Here is a 17,130-nt window from a genome sequence, read left to right as displayed (position 1 = left end):
ATGCCTAAATACATGCCTGAGCCGCGAGACCGTCGGGCCACCGTCGTCTTGCAATTGCCTAGTCTCAGTGCATCCAGCAAAGCCCCGTCTCGCGCAGGGGCGTCTCGCGAGGTCCCTGTCTTGCGCCTCCTCTCGGCGCACCCAGCGAGGTCACATCTCACGTGTTGCAGCCGCATGCATCCAGTGAGGCCCTGTCTCGCACAGGGGCGTCTCACGAGGCCCTTGCCTCGCGCCTCCTCTTGGCGCACCCAGCGAGGCCACATCTCGCACGTCATAGCCGCGTGCATCCAGCGAGGCCCCGTCTCGTGCAGGGGCGTCTCGCAAGGCCCCTGCCTCATGCCTCCTCTCGGTGCACCCTACGAGGGCAACATCTCGCGCGTCACGGCCGCATGCATCCAGCAAGGCCCCGTCTCGCGTAGGGGCGTCTCGCGAGGCCCCGTCTCGCGTAGGGGCGTCTCGCGAGGCCCTTGCCTCGCTCCTCCTCTCGGCGCACCCAGCGAGGCCACGCCTCGCACCTCCTCTCGGCACACCCAATGAGGCCACATCTCGCGTGTCACAGCCGCATGTATCCAGTGAGACCCCGTCTCGTGTAGGGGCGTCTCGCGAGGCCTCTGCCTCGTGCCTCCTCTCGGCGCACCCTACGAGGCCACATCTCGTGCGTCACAACCGCATGCATCTAGCGAGGCCCTGTCCTGCGCAGGGGCATCTCGTGAGGCCCCGGCCTCCCGCCTCCACTCGGCGCACTCAGCCTCGCCTCGCCACAGTCGCGCCACTAGGGGTCGCACACGCACTGGGCCTTGTTAGAAGGGCTTTATCTCATCCCTTAAGATTAGTGCCACCGATTGGGCTCCACTCCTACCGTGAGTCTAACAAGAGATAAGATCAAGGACCTCTCTAACACACCATTAAGGATGAATTGGGGAAGCTTCATAGGGATTCAGACAAAGTCATAAGAAGTACGGACACTATGCCAGACAAGTAGTGGGAGTACTAGGAGAGGGGACATGGCCCGTATGCTTCTAACAAGATGTCAGAGCCGACACCACCACCAGCACCACTACGTCTGGAGCCACTCCTCTGACACTCATACTAAATATGGTAGTGGAGACATCCCCACGGAATCTGACCATGTACTGGAACCAACACCACTACCCCTGAGACCACTCTCCTGACAATATACTTATGTACCATTTGGTCCCCTGGACCACAATGTATCAGGAGCCATTAGAGGCCACTATAAAAGGAACCCCACTTCCACATGGAAGGGGGTTGGAAAAAACATTGTAGCTGGACACAAAAGAGAATTACAAGTTCTTTCCTCCATTTTTCTTCTGCAACTATTTTCTAAGTTTCTGTTTAGATTTTTGAAGTTCTTCATTTATAAGCATTATACTTTAATTTGTCTTACTCAACTTCCTTGATGAGTTCTCACCGTCAACATCAAAGAATTTAAATTCCATGTATTCAATGATGAGAAATTTCTTTGTACCTTTTTCTTCGGTTTTGTATTTATTCTCAAGAGCTTCCCATATCTCCTTAGTCGATGTTGTGTGTAGAAATCATAGAGACGATCTAATAATTCATTGAGAATGTGGCCTCTAAGAATGATTTCATCTTCTTCCCTTTTCTTCCTTTCTTTGATCACTTCTTGAGAGTCATCATCCTTTGGAGCCTCCAATATCTTCAAATTTTTGTCAAGGATGTAGTGAACTTTCAAAGTTGTGAGTAGAAACTTGATCTTATCTTGCCATCTAGCAAAGTTAGAATCATCAAATCTATCTATTCTAACTAGATCTTGGGGCATGCACTTTAGGGATGAGATTGAAGAGCTTTCTTCCATGACTTTATCTAGCACAAAATCCTTTAGATACTAAAGAACTTTGACACAAAACAAATGTTTAGAGATAGATATTTTTTATTGTTGGAATTAGGCTTCACAAACCTTTGTTTGTATTACAACTCAATGACAAAATCATACAAGTAAATAAATCTCGTAGAATAGTTAAACACAAATTACATAAACAGAATGGACAAAAAGTTTAGAGTAAACCCTCCTTGAAGAACAAACCCTAGGGGCATAAAATCACAAGCTATGATTTTATGCGAGACACAAAAGTGATAAGGCTTTACACAAATGAATATTTGTTGTCGAAAAATCCCTATTCCTAGCCTTCCTTTGAAGATGCTTGAAGCTACAACTAGTGGAATGAGATTGGGATTCACAAGCCTTAGATCTCCATGCAATTCAAGCTTTCTTGATGAAGATCTTGGAGAAAAATAGTAATATTGGAGCTAGAGAGAGAGAGAGTTCTTCTTTAGTGAGAGAAAGAAGTGAGTGATCAAGTCACCAATGAACTCATTTGAACACCTTAAATAGTATAGGATCCTCAGTAGACTCAACCAATGAGATTAGAGCATTTAAATTTAAGTTTTAAAGCTAAAACAAGTAACCGTACAGACATTCCGTAACGGACCAGGTGACGCGCTAGGCAATACATCGCCCTATACCAGGTGATACGTCACCCTATATCGGTGACACGTCGCTTGATACTTCTCTCTCTAGGGTTTTGAGAGCCTGAGTGACGTATTGTCGATGCCTCTGTAATACAATTCCATTAGATGTCTCAAAACACCTCCAAATGCTCCCAAAATTTTTGGGTACTCTCGTATACTCCAAATAATTTTTTTTGACCCAAAAGTTTGATTTAAAAATGCCTATACTCAAAGTCAACTTTCACATGTTGACTTTTGTGAAATCATTGTTGTTTTAACACCTCTTCCTGCCTAAACAATTCCACCATGTATTTAACCAACCTCAACACTTTATTACCTTTTATTGATGATTGTTCTAGATTCGCATATGTGTACTTGCTTAAGAATAAGGATGAAGCCTTTAGCATGTTTAAAATTTATAAAGTCAAAGTTGAAAATCAATTGGAAAATAAAATCAAAGTAATAAGAAGTGGTCGGGGCGGTGAATACTTTTCCAATGAATTCAACTTCTTTGTGAAATGGATGGTATAATACATGAATGTACAATCCCTTATACACCCTAAAAAGAATGGTATGACGGAAAGAAAGAATTGAACACATGTTCAAATGATAAATGCTATGCTATTACATGCAAAATTGAGTTTTGTGTTATGGAGAAAAGCCTTGCTAACCGCTTGTCATGTTCTAAAGTGGATTCCTCTAAAGAAGAATCAAATTTTACCACATGAGATATGGAAAGGAAAGAGACCCAACCTAGGGTATCTCAAAGTGTGGGAGTGTCTTGCCTATTGCAAGAGCATGGAGCCTAACAGGACCAAATTGGGTCCAAGGGCAATTAAATATGTATTTGTAGGCTATGCCTCAAATAGCAAGGCCTATAGTGTAACGACCCAAATTCACTAATAAGGCTTAAGGGCCTTGATTAGTGTGCCGGGAGGGCATAATGGGAATTATGTGTGATTTTTATGACTAAGATGCATGATTGTAATTTTAAGCATGTTATATGACTATGTGTATTATGTTATGTGATAATTATGACATGTGATTTGTACTACGTGGGTGCGGTGATTTCAATGTGATGCACGTGCCGAGACGGTCCTAGAGAGCTAGATAATGGTAACTAGTGATTTGGTAATTTGTGTAACTGTTAGTAACCATAGAGAGTAACAGGTTTTGTTGGATAAGTGGTAAAACTGTAAAGTAGGTAAAAGACAAGTGTACCCTTGAGGGTTAGTTAGAAAAGGATATTTAAGGATGGTTAAAATGGTCTTTTGGCAGTAAATAGATGAGTTTGAGCTGAAGGAAAAACATTTACGTACAACATTTTGGGAGTTGGTTTATGCTGAATATTGGAGACCTAGAAGTAGAACAAAAGAAAGGAGGAAAAGGGAAGCTGAACTTTAGCTCTTGGAAGGAGAATCAAGGGGGTGATTGAAGTTATCAACCAAGCTTAGGCCAAGAAAACTCAGAGGTAAGGAATTGGTCCCTGTTTTGTTAAGTTCTGAATTTGGTTTTTGAAAGAATTGAGAGACAGCCATGGTTTGTCTTGCATGGAATTCAGCTGGTTTGTTAAGGTGGAATTCAGCTCAAGCTTGGATTGGAGGAAGCTCAGGTCGAATTTCTGATTGAGGTAAGGGTATTAAGTATGTTTGCAATTTCGTAGTTGTTATAGTTTAAGGATTTAGAGGACTGGTTTGTACTTTTCTCAAGTTTTAGCTTAAGTGTTAGAGTCTGAATTTAAGTGTGAATTCTGTGGGTGATTGTGTAGTTGAGCTGGATTATAGTGTTTATAGGTTGTTGGTTGGTCTATGTGGGGTTTTAAATAAGTTTTGGGGCTTGGGAATGAAGTTGGGATGATTTGGAGTGATTTGGGTTCGAGGAAACGCATGGGAAAAACCCAGAATTCTGGGCTCGCGAAGGAGCGCCGCGGCGCTGTTCTAGCACGCCGCGGCGCAAGGCTGTTTCTGGGCATGATGGGGTTTCTGACTTGCTGGGCGCCGCGGCTCAAACTTGCTGGGCGCCGCGGCGCTAGGCCAATTTCAGGATGTTAGAATTTGCAATTTTGAGCCCTTGCTCCGGGGATTCGGGGGATGTCTTCGGTACATTGTTTTAGGGATTTGGGGGTTCCGAGAGTATGGGATTGGTTACGGGGAGGTAGCTTTGGATTGATTAGTGACAAAGGATGTTTCATTTGTGTTGTGATTAGGACTTTGGAGAGGCTCGGGGTAGAGGACCGTGCTCGCGGCTTCGTGGCATCAGAAATCAGTGAATTGAAAGGTAAGAAAACTGCACCCGGTTGTGAGATTGTGATGGGACTAAGTGCTCCCGAAAGTTATATTGTGTCAAAGTTGGTATCATGCCATGGGACATGTGAAAGCGGTCTAAGAGTACCGTACGTGATCTTAGCGCACAGGGCGCGAATTGACCACTGGGAGCCAGGAACAACGGGATAACAGAGGGAGCAACCTGAGGGCGCTAGCCCTGGTTATCATTTGTGAATTGTGAATGATATGAATTGAAATGCTTGGCATGTAGAATACTTGGTTATATTGACTGATGACATATCTGAGTTTATGAGGTGCAATATGAGTTATTGATTTGCTTGTTAATTGTTCATGCTCTGTTGTTGTTGTGTTTTCTTGCTGGGCCATGGCTCACGGGTGCTACATGGTGCAGGTAAAGGAAAGGGTAAACTGGATCAAGCCTGAGGTGGAGAGCCCTGAGGTGGAATGTACTTAGCCAGCTGTTCGATCACCATGATCGAGGAGTGAGTCAGGACAGGGATTACCTAACTGCTCGTTTTGCCTTAGTATGGCTGGTTATTGTATTTAAACCTTGTAACTTTTGTAAATGGCCTTTAAACTATTATTTTTGGGATCCCGTGTAAATAAACAATGTTTCTTAATGAAAACGTGACTTTTGGGACCAAAACGCTTTTAACCCTAGTTCCTTTACAGTTTCAGTAACACGATTTTATACTAATGACTTGGTTAGCAAGTCTGGCACTTTATAAACACACAGTGTAATGGTCCTGGCTATCCAGGGCGTTACATATAGGCTATTAGACTTGGAGTCCAATGTTATAACTGAATCAAGAGAAGTTGAGTTCTTTGAGAATTTGTTGTATAGTGACAACAAGCCTCAAGTGTAATGATCCAAATTTCCTAATAAGGCTTAAGGCCTTGATTAGGGGGCCAGGATGGAAAATTTTGGAATTATATGATTATATGATATTTATGTGTATCATTATGTGCTTATGTGAGTTATATCATAATATGACTTGATATGCATGTGTTACGTGTATTAAATATGCATGTAGACCCCTTTCTGTTTAATTGGTCCATTTTCATAATTTGGCCCGTTTTGGGTATATTTGGCATATATGTGGTATGTGTGTGGTGCTTCATTATTATTTGGTTATGCTTGGGTTACTCAGCACGAGACGATCCAAGGAGGCAAACTAGTGGGAAAGTCACAACGGGATCCATACTTGACTCGGAGTGAGTCAAGGGGTATTTTGGGTATTTAGCACATTACCGAGATATTGGGTAATGGGAATAAATATTTGATGATAAATTTGGAGTTAGTGAGATCAGGGGGAAATTCTAGGAATTTTGACTATTTCACCCTGGGGGCCGTTTTTGGGACCCCGAGCATTAGGATTTGCTTGAGGTTACCTAAGCTTGAAGTAACCTGTCAAAATTATAAAAGAACGTTCAGAATGTTCTTTCTCTCTCTCCCTCTCGTTCCCTTTTTAACACTCGATCGCATTTTCGAAGGAAACTCAAGTTTTAGGACTCGGATTCAAGCAAGGATCGAGGTATAGCGATTCTAGGAAAGATTATAAGCTTATTAGTTGGAGGATTTAGTTGGGAAACAACTCAATCAGAGGTAATCCAAGTTTTAAGTTTTCAAGTTTTTAAGCTTTGATTGGATTTTATGTTTTGATGAGTTTTTGGATGATTTGAGATTTGGGTTTTGATGGATTTGGATCATGGGGATGTTTGGAACTTTGTTTTTGGGATTTGGAGATGTTTGGATAGATATATGGAGGATTTAAAATGAGAAAATGGAGGTTTTCTAGCTAGGCTCGAGGTCGATTCACGACCCTGTTCTTGGGCACTGTGGCTTGAGTTTGATGAAGCAGGTGATTGAATCTGCTGGGCTATTTGAGCCGCGCCACCAGTTAGGAGCGTCGCAGTGCTAATTCAGTCAGAGAAGGGTTTTGGGCCCTGACTTGAATGGGGCTGCGACTCTAGTGTTTGGGGCTGCGACTCTAGTGTTTGGGGCCGCGACTCAAAAGGGGAAAAGTGGCCAAAGTGGATTTTTAGTCATGGGAACTTAAACTTAAGGGCTCGGGATCGATCTTACTACCTGATTTGGTAGGATTCGACGTCCCGGAGGCTAGGACTTGGTCCAGAAGTATTTATTTACCCGTTTTTTATGGAATTTTATATTATGGTTGTGACTAGGTTATCGCTAGGGGGCTTGGAAATAGGATCATGCTTGAGGGTTGGTAACCTGTGCTTGGACCAAGGGTAAGAAAAATGCACCCAGTATGTGATGCATGTGATGCATATGATACATGTGATCAGGGTATGGCATTAATATTGAATATGGAATTGATCAGAGCTTGAGTCTCTATAAATGTGCATGATCATAATTATGCTAGTAAATGTTGAGTAAGCATGTTGAATGCCTTATATTTGGATATTTGACATATGATATATGCCTGGGTACATTGCTTACTTGTGAGTGGCACTAACTCATTAGTTAGAAACTGCACGGGTCGTATGGAATTGACCTATGAGTCAAGAGCGACATAAGCGTATTGAACGCAGAGCTGAAATGATTAGATCTAATCAACATAAGCATTAAATGCTTGACCGACCCCAAGGTCGAAGAAAACTAAAGTGTTTGTTTGGTCTAAAGGCTATTTACTTAGAGTCAGGGCCAAAAGGCTCAGGTGACTGAAACGTCACATGGCTTAGAGAGCGGATCCCCAGAGATGGACTCATTAGCCACCTATTCAGGGAGCAGATCCCCAGAGATGGACTCATTAGCCATCTATTCGGGGAGCGGATCCCCAGAGATGGACACATTAGCCAACTATTCATGGAGCAGATCCCTAGATTGACTTGACAGTCATCTATACAGAGCGCAGGGCACCATAATCATTTATTTGGATTTTCCTACATGCATGAATAGGGCTATTACCACTAGGCATGCTTATTATGATTTAGTGACATGTTATTATCTATTTATGAGCATGTCGATTTTTCTTGCTGAGCTTATGCTCATGGGTGTTATGTGGTGCTAGGTAAAGGCAAAAGAAAGTTGGATCATCCTTGAGTTGAAGAGCTTAGGTAACGATGTGTACATATGCGGCTACTCGACCACCACGACCGAGGGTTTAAAGAGGAACTAGGGTTAAACCCTATTTTGCCGCTTAGGTCAGATGGTTGTAAATCTTTTATTGTAATTAACCTTTAAAATATATTTTGGGATCCCAATGTATAAGTAAATGTTTTAGTGAAATGTTGTATCTTTGACCAAAAATTTTAACCCTAAATTGTTAATCACACCTAGTTACACGATTATGGCCAAATGACTCGGTTAGCGAGTTTAGCACTATTTAAAATGCACAACGTAACGGTCCTTGGGTAGTATGGCGTTACCTCAAGAATCGATCTCATTAGAAGAAACTCAAGAGGAGTTACCTTCTACGGTTGAAGAGCAATTGATATTACCAAGAAGAAGCCAAAGTCTTAAAGAGATTGGATCACAAGATAAACCTCTCAAGAAGAGACACTTTACCTAGTAGAGGGAAATCGCAAGGGAGACACTTGGAAGTATCTAATGATACTTCAAGTGGAGGATGATCCTAAAACCTTCCAAGAAGCTATGTCCTCAAGGGACTCCACCTTTTGGAAGGAGTCAATAAATGATGAGATGGATTCAATTATGCCTAACCACACTGGGGAGATTGTTGATCTACCACAAGGATCAAAGCCAATAGGTTGTGAGTGAGTATTTTGAAGAAAACATACACTAATGGGACCACTCAAGTCTCTAAGGAAAGGTTGGTCGCCAAAGGGTTTAGAAAAAAAGAATGCATAGATTATTTTGATACCTATGCACCAGTTGCAAGGACAACATCAATACAATTGTCATTTGCCTTATAATCAATACACAACCTATATGTTCATCAAATAGATGTCAAAATGGCATTCCTAAATGGTAACCTCGATGATGAGGTTTGCATGGAACATTTAGAATGGTTTGTTCTGAGAGGAAGTGAACATTTAAAACAAGCTCCAAAAAATTGGCATGAGAAGTTTGATGAAGCCATTATTTTGGATGGGCTTAGACACAATAATGCAGAAAAGTGCTTATACTCTAAGACTTGTGATGACTATTTCATCCTAGTGTGTCTACATGTTGATGATATGTTGATATTAAGTAATGACATGAAAGACATATTAGAAACGAATGGATTTCTCTCTTCTACGTTCAAAATGAAAGACATTGGAGAGGTCGATACCATACTAGGTATTAAGGTTAGAAGAAATGTGGATGATTATACCTTAGGTCTAGCTCATTATATTGATAAGATGCTTGACAAGTTTGATCATCTTAATATCAAAGAGGCAAATACACCCTTTGATTCAAGCCAAAAGCATGAAAATAATGAAGGGAGAGGGGTGGCTCAATTAGAGTATGCAAGTGCAATAAGGAGTTTGATGTATGTTGCTCATTGTACAAGAACATATATTACATTTGCGATTAGTAAACTAAGTAGGCTTACTAGCAATCCATTTATCAAACATTGGAAGGCCATAGAAAAGGGTCTTTGGATACCTCAAAATGACTAAAGACATGTACCTCCAATACTCAAATTTTCCTAAGATACTTGAGGGATATTCTTATGCAAGTTGGATATCCGGTGTAGGAGATAATCTCTCTACAACTAGTTCGGTATTCACCCTTGGTGAGGGTGCAATTTATTGGGGATCTAAGAAACAAACATGTATATGTCACTCAACCATGGAGTCCGAGTTTATAGCTCTAGCGACAACCAGGAAAGAGGTCGAGTGGCTAAGAGATCTAATGATGCAGATACCAAAAACCGCAATTGATGTATCGACGATATCGATACATTGTGATAATCAAGCCACTTTGATTAGAGCTTACAATAAGATATATAATGGGAAGTCTAGACATATAAGTCTAAGACATGACTACATAAGAGAATTGATTGATAAGGGAGTCATATCAATTTCGTATAACAAATCATGTGAGAATTTAGCAGATCCGTTTACCAAACCTCTAGGGAGAGATTTGGTGAGTTCTACAAATAGTGGGATGGGATTAAAACTCCCTGACAAATAGATTCCTCAATGATGATAATCTAACTCAAAGCTTGTTTACATCGAGTATAGAGTTCAATGGGTAAGAACAAGTTGTTGATAAATGAATAGTTGACAACATTAACGACTTAAAGTCCCATCAAGGATAGTTAATGTTGGTTGCTATCGGAAATGAGGGTTAAGCCAATGGCTTTTAATGAAATTCAGCTTAAGAGCAACAAGCATCTCTAAAGGTGGAAAATATGTTGTAAGAATTTCACCTATGTGAACCTAGAGGTGGTGCTGTCTCTCAAGAGAGTATGAGTTTTCTCTTTGGATGGTTCATGAATGGATAAACACAAGGCCATAAAAGTTCTGAGCACGAAAAGTGGGAAATACATGAGTAATCAGTTAGAGGTGTGTGAGATATTATCGGTTTTTATCACTAGGAATGCATGGTTCAATCTTTTAAGAATACCTTAGCATTTCAATAGAAGCTTTGTAGTGTTTTCACTAAGATAAAGTTAAAACCCAAAATGTACTTTATTTTATGCACCAATATCATTCGGGCTAGAAAAGGAGGATGTATTTAACTAAGCGGGGGATTGCTATAATTGGTTAAATACATTGTGAAATTGGTTAGGCACAAAGTGGTGCAAAAACTATAACAGTTTCACTAAAGTTAACTTGAATGAGTTGAAATTTTGTATAGGCATCTATGAATTATCTTTTTGGGTCCAAAGTGTTTCTTTGGAGTGTATAAGAATACCAAAAAAATTTGGAGGCATTTAGAGATGTTTTGGGGCAAGTTCTGGGGCGCAAAGTCAGGTTGACTAGCGTTGCGTCACCTCTGGGAGGCGAAGCGTCGCTGGGGACTGAAAGCCCCATACAGGCGACACATTGCATGCATGGTGGTGATGCATCGCTTAGGTGCAGGCGACACGTTGCCTAGGCGGTCCGTATAGGACCGTACAACGTCGTGTTTTTTATACAAATTAAAATTAAAATGCTATAATCTTATTGGTTGAGATTAATGAGGGTTCCTATACTATTTAAAAGGGTCATTTGAGTTTTTGGTGAATTGATCACTCGCCTCTCTCTCTCTCTAGCTCTCAAGATTACTAGTTTTCTCGAAGATCTTCATAAAAAAAGCTTGACTTGTATGAAGATTCAAGACTTGTAAATCCCATTCTCATTCCACTTGTAGTAGGTTCAAGCATTCTCCAAGGGGAGGCTATCAATAGGGATTTTTGGACAAAAAATCTCAATTTGTGTCAAGTCTTTGTTACATCCATTGATTTACATGAAATCATAGACTTATGGTTTTATGTAAATAAGGTTCTATATCTCAAAAAGTATATTCTATCACTTGATTTTATTTGTGTTATTCCTACATTGTAAAGTAGACTATCTTAGGTTTATTCATTTGAATTGCAATGTTCAAAGATTTTTTATAGCCATATCCCCAACACTCAGCGCACCAGACCCTTGCCAAATCCAATCCTTCCTCTCGTCGACGAAGGCCTCAACCCAATTGTTGCCTTACCGAACCAACTGCTCTGTCTGTGCAACAATCTCTCGATCTCTCCCTTTCACTATCCCTCACTTTATCTCCCAATCTATGCCTTTCACCATCACTCACTCAATCTATTGATCCAAAAAAGAAAAAGTAAGTTTTGATATTTAGTTTTTTTTTTCCTTTTTGAAATGATTTTTAATGTTTAGTTCCATTTTTTTTGCAATAAATTATTCTTTGAGCTCATTTTAATGATATTTAGTTTTTAATTTTGTTTAAAATTTTAAATATATTTTTAATTACTTTTCTCTTTTAAAATCAGTTAAAATATTTTTTTTTATTGATGGCTTGGATCTCAAATTATGATGTGGACGAATAAGAGATGACCACGTGTTTCCATGCTAGCAAATAACAGTATTGAACTAACATTTACTAGTCTGTAATGTAATTAGAGTAAATTAATGGAGAAATAAATGAGAATAAAATGTAGAAGAATCAAAATCACTATTTGTATTATGTTGTTTACTAAAACTGACTGTAAAGAGAATTATAATCGTTTTATCCTCTTTACTTAATTGGGAAACGAAATCAGAATATTATATTGACTAAATTATCATTTGTTTTATTAAAAAGAAATAATGTAGTATTTTGGTGAGATGTATTTTTTAAAGACAAAATTGTCCTTTTATTTTTACTTTAAAAAAATTAAATAAATAAAAAAGTCATGGGGGATAATGGGATTCCCTTGGTATTTGGGAGAAGTATTTCCATTGATTTCTCCCTTACCCCACTTATCTCTCTCATTCCTTACATTAGTAAACATATGAATATAAGTCATTACCAAATGCCAAAACAAGATAGTGTTGAAACAAGATAGTGTTGGAGAGTTGAGTGTAACAAAATGTAAAATATAGGGTTTTACCACCAATAACTCTCGTGTGTGTGTATATATATAAATAAATATTAGCGTTTCTCATTTCAAGAGCTTCATTCATTACCATAAAGGATCAATTTGTTCATGGGAAGCATATACCATATAAACCCTCCTTTAGTCCATATTTGATACGCACAACACCATGCTTGGCCCTAGAAATTCTCTTCCCATGTGCTTCAATCCTCTTCTACTACTACTTTGGAATCCAACTTTTTCACATTCACACTTTCATAACCTATACGAATAAAACAAAAGAACCAAAACATACAAAATCTACTCAAATCCATAACACCATTTATTTTTTTCATAAAGAAACACATCAAAAAAGGAAACTGCTTATTCTTCATTATTGATATTGTTGAAACATTATAGTATAAGCCAACCACCACCCACTGACCACCCGTTTGCTTGTACTAAAATTACATTTGTACCCTGAAGACAGGTATGTGTGAAGGTGTTGGGGGGGTGCAGAATCAAGGAAACAATAACTACAAATCATGTGAAGGGGAAATCAACAAAAGAGAGAAGGAAAAGAAAAACATTCATATTCTGTGACAAATCTCCATTTGCCATATCAATCATTGGCTGCAACCAAAAGCTATAGTTCCAGCCCCCCATACCCACTATGTGAACCCTTTTTCTATCTGGTTTTCATATTTGAGATTTTCATTTTAATAATTTTTATTTTTTCAGGAGCATCATCACCAAATATTACAAGCTGACCAATGAGGCTGCTTATCTTCTGGGATACTTCATTTCCATTTCTCTACCTCCACTCTGCCTCTGCATGAAGTCCCTCAGGTGTCTTTTGCAGAAGATACATTTACAGCCTGAAAACTGGCAGTTAAATCTTCCACCTTCGGCTGCAAAATGATTAAACACACGAGGAACATTTACAAATCGATACACCTAGGGAGGAGACAACTATTCATGCAATATAAGAGTATCAGATTGTTTAGAGGAAACAATAAAGGGGGAAAGAATCACTCTCATTTGACACTATTTTTATGTAGAGAATAAAGTTCACCCACATTTCAAAATTTCAATGGTGGAACAATCCCCCACTATGCTATTTGTATTTAGGAACCTGCTTTATTCCTAATGATTTGTAGTTAAAAAGAAAAGAGAATCACTTTTCCAATGTTAGGATCCTGATAACATATTATTCCTAAATCCTCAGCCACACAAATAATTACACTAACTCTGGAAAAAGCTTTTCACAAGCTTATAAGCTCCTGAGAAAATAATTGTGTTTATAATCAATTACCAGAAAATACTAGGATAAAAACCAAACAAAACAGCACAAAGAATATAACATACCTGCAGATCATGATTAGGCACAGATTGCCTGACCCTTTTCTCTTGCATAATTTTCTGACGGTTTTCGTAAAAATCGAAGTCGTCCAATATGGAAGTGTTTAAAGCATAATTTTTTAGAATATTTAAGATTTCGATACCTTGATGGAATTTCACCTGTAAAAATAAAAGATAAGCAAAAGTAAGCTCAGTGGGGCAGAGTACAAAATTCATTAAAAACCAACATGCATGCATATGTTACTGTAAATAACAAATAATGGAAGCACACCTCCTGAGTGTCTCTACTATTCGTTACGGGCTTGTTCTCATTATTCTCAAGTATTATGTGCCGCAATTGTGCATTTGGAACATCCTTAATGATATGCCACTTGACCGGAAAATAACCACTCCACTTGCTCTGTTGCCAGAAATCCATACTCTTATTAAAATCCACTGGTCCAGTCATTTCAGCTACCCCACAGAACTGCCCACTAGCATTTACCTGAACCACAAATAAAATAAAAGTTGGAACTAGAGGCATCAGTCACTCATCTTTGGGAGTACAAGTTAGGCAAGTATCAAGGTCATGAGAAAGTTATAAAACATACTGAAAAGAAAAGGAACACAGGACACTTGCTCCCTTTATCTGTCATCCTCTCTTGTGCTTCTTGATATGCACTATTCAGTCTCTTATTCCCATTGGGTGTGCTAGCCCAAACATTGTACTTGATGCTCTTATGAATATCATCTTCACTGTACGATTTAATTACAAAGAAGTATGCATGATCATATTTGGTTGAAAACTCCGGAAGATTATATTCATCTCTCCTGATTGGAGAAGTTATGCTGGCGCCATTTCCAACCTCATCAGTAGCCAAGGACTGAGAAGCATTCCCTCCAGACCTCAATGCACTTTTTGCATGAACTGTATCACGATTCTTGTCATCGAGTAAAGTAACATGACTAACACTGTTAACCTTGCTTCTTGCTTTTAACTTTTCACTGCCTCCCCATCCCTTTACATTTGGTTTCAAATTAACCGAGTTGTTTGAGTAGAGCAAGCCACTCTTTCCTGGACCATAGACAGGAAATTTTGCAACTGTATAATAACCTTGGGCGGGTAAATCTGAGTGGAAACTTGGGGTATGAGATGAGGCCTGAAATATTTTCAGAAATATCAGAAATTTTGGTTAATGAGAGGACTTAGGAATTAGTGTTACAAGGAAAGAGAGATAACCAATATACCTTGTTCAATGGCTTTAGCTTCTTGGTTTGACCTGATATAGCATCTGAAGAACGATTGACAGAGCCTGAAAGTTTAGAAGACTTAGGTGGTTGGGCCATGGAAACAACTGGAACGGAGAAATCTGTTTTGGAAGCTGGAATTTCCAACAATCCAACATATCCATTTTCATAAGTTCCATCACCAACAAGAGATGAGCTCCAAAGGTAGGGTGCCTGCACTAGATCCCCATGAGAGAGAGTTGCACCATACTCAGGTGAAGGAATGGGAGACTGAAACATGGGACTTGGTGGGTAAACCTCTTGACCAACATATTGTCCATCAACAGTGATAGTACTAACAGGCATGTAAGGTGTATAAGAATCGTATCCAGGATAGAGCCCGGGCATCATGTAGACAAAGGATCCACTATCTGCTTGCACAACCTGATCAGGAAAGAAAAACAAATGTAAGATAAACTAGTAGTAAGATTGAATGATATTAATAAACTCATAACAGTACGGTAGAGGCTAAAAACATATTGATATTTAAATCCAAAACAGAGCAAATAACGGCAGTCATTTAAAGGTTAATAATCAGCAGGGCTACTTTACTAGGCCTTGTAAATTACAGATAGCAGAAATTCAAGCTACAAAAATCATCAATTAGTTCAGAAGGTAACCTAATTGGTAGACTTTTTGCACCATAAATCAGAGATGAAATCCAATCATGACCATAATTTAGAGGACCATCTTGGGGTTTTCTTTTATGAATTGGGTTGATGGACTAAATATATACAGATAAATCATGCATGAGGAACAAATAGCAGGGAACATAATGTAGAATTTTGAGCATTAGAAATTGGAAAACAACTGAAGAGGCTTACAGGGTATTGTTGCTCCATTGCATTCCCGGCAATGTAGTATCCTTGGTTGTAAAAATCTCCAAGAGAGCCATTGTAACCTGCTAAAATACTATTGTAAACGTGGAAAGATAAATATGAAACGACTACTCAAGTAATATAAAATTACTTTTACGTAAGAGCTGGACCAAAACCTGGATAGTAGTAACCATACGAGGTGGTGCTTGGATAAGCAGCCTGAGAATGATTATGGGCGTGATTTTCTTTGGCAGAAGCCACAGAATCCATCAGAGAAGGTGTTATAGAAGACTCAGAAGGACTTCCTTCCTTGGAAATATCCTAAAGACATAGGCACAATTCAAACTCAAAACCAATAGATGTATGTATTCCCAGAATCAAAAAGCAGTAAAAAAACCATCTATTCAACTAATCAAATCAAGCCACTCCTTGTGTTTATCCATTCATATCTGTATATATGTGATAGCCCAGGATGGCTTTTCAAATTTTCAAGCATGCATCTATGAGTTCACTAATCTTATCTGCTAAATTAAGCCTTTTGCTTATCTGGGTATTGAAAATAATAAAAAAAAAAACTTGCGCAATAAAACTTATAAGAAAATAAAAGAAAAAGAAGAAAAATACCAGCTTGGTAGGGGAATAATGATTGGATTCCAATCGAAAGCTATCATCAACTCTGAGAGCTTCTTTCTTCTCTCCTTGTTTTTTAACATTTGGAAATTGAGGAGCAGCCATCTTCTCTTATCTTATCTTATCTCCCAAGTAATTATCAGAAAGCTTGGAAAAAAATTTCCAGAATAGTAAACTAAAATAGTTGAAACAAAATTATGAATATATTCGTGTATGTTTGTTTTTGATTTTTTTTTTGTTAAAAAATAAAGAAAAAAATGATTTGAATTCGTGTATGTGTGTGTTTTGTAGTATACAAAGTATCTCTATTTGGTTTGTATGGAAAATAGAGGAGAGGGAGAGAGAGAGAGAGAGATTGTGGAGCTTAGAGTTGACCAACAAAGAGAAAGAAATGGTTTTGGTTTTGGTTTTGGTTTTGTGAAGAAGAAATGAGAAGAGAGTAGAGAGAACAAGAAGAGGGCTAGTGGCAGCTCAAACGTCACCACAAAATAATTCCTTTTTTTTTTTTATGAATATAACTCAAAATAATTCAATACGCTTCTTTTAAAGCTTTAATTTTTTAAAATCTCATTGTAATACAAATTCCTTTCCCAATTAAACAATAATAATAATAATAAATCCTTTTCCACTGTTATTTAATTACGAAATTATTGATTTATGAAATCTTTAAAGAATATATATAATAAGAAAGCGAGGGCGTTGAGGCTTCCACGTTTCTCATTTTTCTCTTCTCCCTTTCTCTCTTTTTTATCTTATTTTCTTTAAATGTGAAAGTTTCATTGCCAATTAAAAAAAAAAGCTTCATTGCCT

The 17,130-nt window shown here is 38.8% G+C and overlaps 1 protein-coding gene across 2 annotated transcripts; it reads right to left on the bottom strand.

Annotated features, from left to right (window-relative positions):
* Positions 1-12,616: 12,616 nt before the first annotated feature.
* Positions 12,617-16,796, bottom strand: LOC133798647 (YTH domain-containing protein ECT2). Of its 2 annotated transcripts, none has more exons than XM_062237067.1 (8): positions 16,315-16,796; positions 15,867-16,011; positions 15,697-15,776; positions 14,834-15,256; positions 14,197-14,745; positions 13,878-14,090; positions 13,613-13,765; positions 12,617-13,155 (listed from the first exon to the last, which is right to left on the bottom strand). In XM_062237067.1, the coding sequence occupies exons 1-8, from the start codon at positions 16,423-16,425 to the stop codon at positions 13,090-13,092; spliced, it is 1,740 nt and encodes a 579-aa protein (XP_062093051.1). In that variant the 5' UTR covers positions 16,426-16,796; the 3' UTR covers positions 12,617-13,089. The 2 variants fall into 2 exon arrangements, with proteins under 2 accessions (XP_062093051.1, XP_062093053.1); XM_062237069.1 differs by having other exon boundaries at positions 15,697-15,773; positions 16,315-16,795.
* Between the last annotated feature and the right edge of the window lie 334 nt (positions 16,797-17,130).

The sequence above is a fragment of the Humulus lupulus genome, chromosome 8 (genome assembly GCF_963169125.1).
Source record: "Humulus lupulus chromosome 8, drHumLupu1.1, whole genome shotgun sequence".
NCBI classification, from domain to species: Eukaryota; Viridiplantae; Streptophyta; class Magnoliopsida; order Rosales; family Cannabaceae; genus Humulus; species Humulus lupulus.
This window is presented reverse-complemented; position numbering and strand designations above follow the sequence as displayed.

Bases quoted from the DNA above. Each gene is read 5' to 3' on its own strand.
- LOC133798647 (XM_062237067.1), bottom strand. From the start codon at position 16,425: ATGGCTGCTCCTCAATTTCCAAATGTTAAAAAACAAGGAGAGAAGAAA. The intron at 16,012-16,314 runs GTATTTTTCTTC...CTATGTCTTTAG, and splicing joins ATTATTCCCCTACCAAGCTG to GATATTTCCAAGGAAGGAAG. The intron at 13,766-13,877 runs GTGTGCTTCCAT...TTATTTTTACAG, and splicing joins ATAGTAGAGACACTCAGGAG to GTGAAATTCCATCAAGGTAT.